General features: G+C 47.6%; 1 protein-coding gene across 1 annotated transcript; it reads left to right on the top strand.

The window, feature by feature from the left end:
* Positions 1 to 2,344: 2,344 nt before the first annotated feature.
* LOC108315792 lies at positions 2,345 to 3,616 on the top strand. Its single transcript, XM_037744550.1, has 3 exons — positions 2,345 to 2,576; positions 2,697 to 2,917; positions 3,445 to 3,616. The coding sequence occupies exons 1-3, from the start codon at positions 2,345 to 2,347 to the stop codon at positions 3,607 to 3,609; spliced, it is 618 nt and encodes a 205-aa protein (XP_037600478.1). The 3' UTR covers positions 3,610 to 3,616.
* Positions 3,617 to 3,900: the final 284 nt, after the last annotated feature.

Genomic DNA, 3,900 nt, shown 5'->3' with positions numbered 1-3,900 from the left:
CTCGGGATTTATAGCCAAGAAGCAGAGAGAGGGGTTCAGTGGATGGAAAATGACTAAGGGGGGACATTAACGGCAGCGGGACTCTCGCTAAGGTAACTTGGCAGGATGATCAGGCATGAATGAGGGGATGAGGAACCTGATTAACTATGGAGGGCGACTGGATACCAAGAGCTCTGGGATTCTCATTAAACTGACTTAGAAGGATGCATGCTTCAATTGTACCAGGCAGGTCAAAGACAGGGCCCAAGGACAAGGCCTCGTCAAAAAGAGAGCACAGAGACACTGTCTAAAGTTTGGTTAAAGAGAAAGTTACAGACATCTGTCTCTCCTCTAAACAATATAAGACCGTTTCTCATTTGGTTGCCTTTCGTTCGTTAAGGACCAACTGAGCCATCTGTTGAGACTTGGCAGTACAGCATATTTGTTAGATGGTTCACAAAATCATACATTTTATAAAATATAAACAGGCCAAGTATGGTGGCTTGCCTGTGTAATCTCAGTACTTTGGGAGGCTAATGAGGGAGGATCACTTGAGGCTAGCATTTCAAGGTTAGATTGAGCTATGATTGTGGCACTGCACTCCATCCTGGGTCATAGAGTAAGACACTGTCTCTAAAAAAAATGAGAGAGAGAGAGAGAGAGAGAGGGAGAGAGAAAGAGAGTGAGAATGAATAATTGGTGTAGTAGTATTTAAACCCTGGAAAGCCCATCAAGATCTCTAGATGTTGGGCTCAAAGCATCTTTCAAAGTTAGAATGAGGATGACCGTGGCAGGTGGCAGTCCAGTGGATTTCCTAGTTTGCAGTTTGGGTGGCTTTGGTCATGGCATGGATATTATATGATTTCTCAGCACCTGGTAGAGTGCCTGCACAGGGACTGTGCAGTTAACATTTGCTGAACTCCACAGAACTGGGGATGGGATGGAGAAAACAGCGGAGCCCCTCAGGAGAGGGAGGTAAAGTTGAGATAAAGAAGTTTGAGATGCTCTAGACACCCTTTGCTTACTTCACCTTTTATCTGGCATTGGCCTTGAGCATTCACATGCAAAGCAAGAGAAGGAAAAGGAAGAGGCCTGGAGTGAGGATAATGCGTGGAGCTCATCCTCATGAAATTCTTCTCTGGTTGCTGTTTCCATAAGGTTATGTGATCCCTGAGCACAGGAACAGTGCTCCTGGATCATACCAGTGCCCAGCCCATAGTGGGGGTTTCCCATTTTATTATAAGAGTAAAGGAGCACCTGGCCTACATGGCAAAACCCCGTCTCTATTAAAAGTATAAAAAATAGCTGGGCATGGTGGCGGGTGTCTGTAATCCCAGCTACTCAGGGGGCTGAGGCAGGAGAATCATTTGAACCCAGGAGGCCAAGGTTGCAATGAGCTGAGATTGTGCTATTGCACTCCAGCCTGGGCAACAACAGCAAAACTCCGTTTCAAATAAATAAATAAATACCCACCTCCCAGATCGGTGACTTGTTCTGCCCTACAATGACCAGGGAGGATGGTGTGGTGAATCCAGCTGCACAGGTGAGAACATGAGCTGGGAGCTCTGACTTACCCACACCCTCCCAGCAGCAGGTGTGAGAGCTGGGGTCACACAGTTGATTCAGTGACATAGGGGAAAAGTGGAAGAAGGAAAGGGGCAGAAAGGGAAGAACAACTCAGGAAAATTAAGGAAAGGCAGAGGAGAAATTAACCGACTTGAAAAATAAATGGGACAAGTGCATCGGAGTGTATTTTGGCACTTTTTATTCTATCTCATTTTTATACTACTTCCTTTTTTCAGCTTAATCAGTTTATGATGGAATGTTTCACGGGTTTACATCATAAGTTTCCTACTATTGTCTCTAGAGTTTTCATAAAAATACAGTAATTATTAGCATGCATTAGATTCATTTTAATGCACATACTGCTATAGCCAGCTCACTCCATTTCCAGATATTATATAAAATGTTGCAAGCCAGGATGGTCAAAAATATAAGGAGAATTCAGAAACCACATGTGTTTTTATTTCCTGGAGTGGCCAATACAGCTCACGGTGTGTCACCTTTACAGCATCAAACGGCCCCCTCGCATTTGTCACCTGATGCGTGACAGTGCTTAATCCTCCTCCAGGCAATTCTCCTTTGTAAAGCTTTCTTTGAATGAGCCAGGAATTCTGGCCATCAAGCCGCAAACTCTCACTAAAATTTCCAAAAGATTCAAAAGTGTGATGTGAAGTCCTATAATCTTATTTCAGCCTAATGTTTATAGCACTCTAGGGAATTCAGATGCTCTCTTTGGACTAGGAAAAGGCGGGAGGAAAAGGCGGGACTGCTAACTCAGAAACAGGACGTCATTTCCCGGAGCATGTTTAATGTCACTAAAAATAAAAGTGAAGCAATCGTGTCTACCTTAGCACGAAGAGAAGGGCGGTTGGTCGTCTGGCTTCTTGGTGACTGGCCTGTCCTGGAAATCCCACCTGGGCCACAGGCCCGACGGGCTGAGGATCTAGTCTTCTGGGAACGGGACTTGCCAGGCTCTGGGACTCAGCCTCAGGCTCGGAAGGCGGCGCTCAAAGCTCTCTGCCTCGGGCTTAGAGGCTGAGTGGGAGGAGAGGCCTGGCGGGCGTGGGGCGGGGCTCTTCCGCTAACGGTTACCAGTCGCCACTGCGGCTGCGCTGCTCCCCTGGCGCGGCAGAGGCGCGCGCCTGCGCCGTGAGGATCCCGCCCTCGAGCCGCCTGGAGCCTCCTGGAGGGACTGGGCGGCCCTGACGAGGCGCGGGCGTTTGGGGTACATGCGAGCCTCACGACGCCCGCGACTGGGGACAGGGAATCTGGGCCGGGCTGGAATCAGGCCGGCGCGGGAGGGCGCGCTGGGCGGACGCTGGTGTCGCAGGGACCACCCGCCCTAGTCCCGGAGGCCCCTTCGCGTTCCACACAGGTGAGTGCGCTCTCCTGAGGGGAACTGAGGCGGGGCCGGCTACCACAGTGGTTTTCCGTGACTCGCCCTCAACAGTGTGTCCCCTCAGCCCCCACTTTCTGGAATCAAGATGATTTTCCACGGCATTCTAGTCAGAGAAGGTCTCTGAGACTGGAAAAGGTGACTTAATGGTTACTCATATTTTTTTATTTATGTTGTACATTTAACTGGAATACTGGTAAATAGCTTTATCTTTTATATCTTGGAGTTTTTCCCATTTTTGAATCAGAAATTTAGGATGAAGACTCTTTGGCCATAATTTAATATAGAACCTATTACTTTGAGGAGTAAACTTATGTTAACGGTGCTAAACCGCACATGAACGACTTGGTAGATGAAAATTGAAAAATAGGACGTTTCCTGTCGTCATATGTACCCTCCAGCACTGGGGAAAGTTCAGCAGTTGCCTTAAAGTGGGAGTTTAATTGAAGACATTTACTGAAAACTGACTTACTCTTTTTGAAATTTCTCTTCTGATAACTTCCCAGGATAAAGAACATCAGGATGTGAGAGCCAAGTGCATGTCCACGGAGTGCTTGAGCCACGCAGAATGGCGTTTCAGTGCTGGGTTCCGTAGACGCTGTGCAGACCCTGCTGAGTCTTCAGCACCTGTGAGTGAGTCCCCCAGTATCACCGTGGCTTCCCTTGGGTAGATCAGTCTTCTGGCCTTTTGTTCTCTTTGACACAGATTTCTGATTAATCTCTTTTCCTGCTCCTCCAGAGATGGTTCAGGGCTCCCTGTCAGCTCCCCAAGGCATTTACTGACTTCTGACATTTACTTGGAGAACTTTAGGCTGCAAAGGAGCAAAGTTTGCCATTGTCATCTATTTTTCGGTGTCTGCCCCCATGTCTTGACCTTCCTCTGGAATCTCCTCTTTTGGTTCTTTACCCACCTCTTTGATTCCTCCTGTGTTTTTTTGTCAATGTGTCCTCTATATGTCACA

The sequence above is a fragment of the Cebus imitator genome, unplaced genomic scaffold (assembly GCF_001604975.1).
Source record: "Cebus imitator isolate Cc_AM_T3 unplaced genomic scaffold, Cebus_imitator-1.0 Scaffold179, whole genome shotgun sequence".
In the NCBI taxonomy this organism is placed as follows: Eukaryota; Metazoa; Chordata; class Mammalia; order Primates; family Cebidae; genus Cebus; species Cebus imitator.
The sequence above is the reverse complement of the archived record's forward strand: the minus strand, read 5'-3'. Positions and strand labels throughout refer to the sequence as shown.

Coding starts and splice junctions, on each gene's coding strand:
- LOC108315792 (XM_037744550.1), top strand. CDS start 2,345: ATGTTTAATGTCACTAAAAATAAAAGTGAAGCAATCGTGTCTACCTTA. Junction 2,577..2,696: donor TCTCTGCCTCGGGCTTAGAG/GCTGAGTGGGAG, acceptor CTGCGCCGTGAG/GATCCCGCCCTCGAGCCGCC. Junction 2,918..3,444: donor CCCCTTCGCGTTCCACACAG/GTGAGTGCGCTC, acceptor ATAACTTCCCAG/GATAAAGAACATCAGGATGT.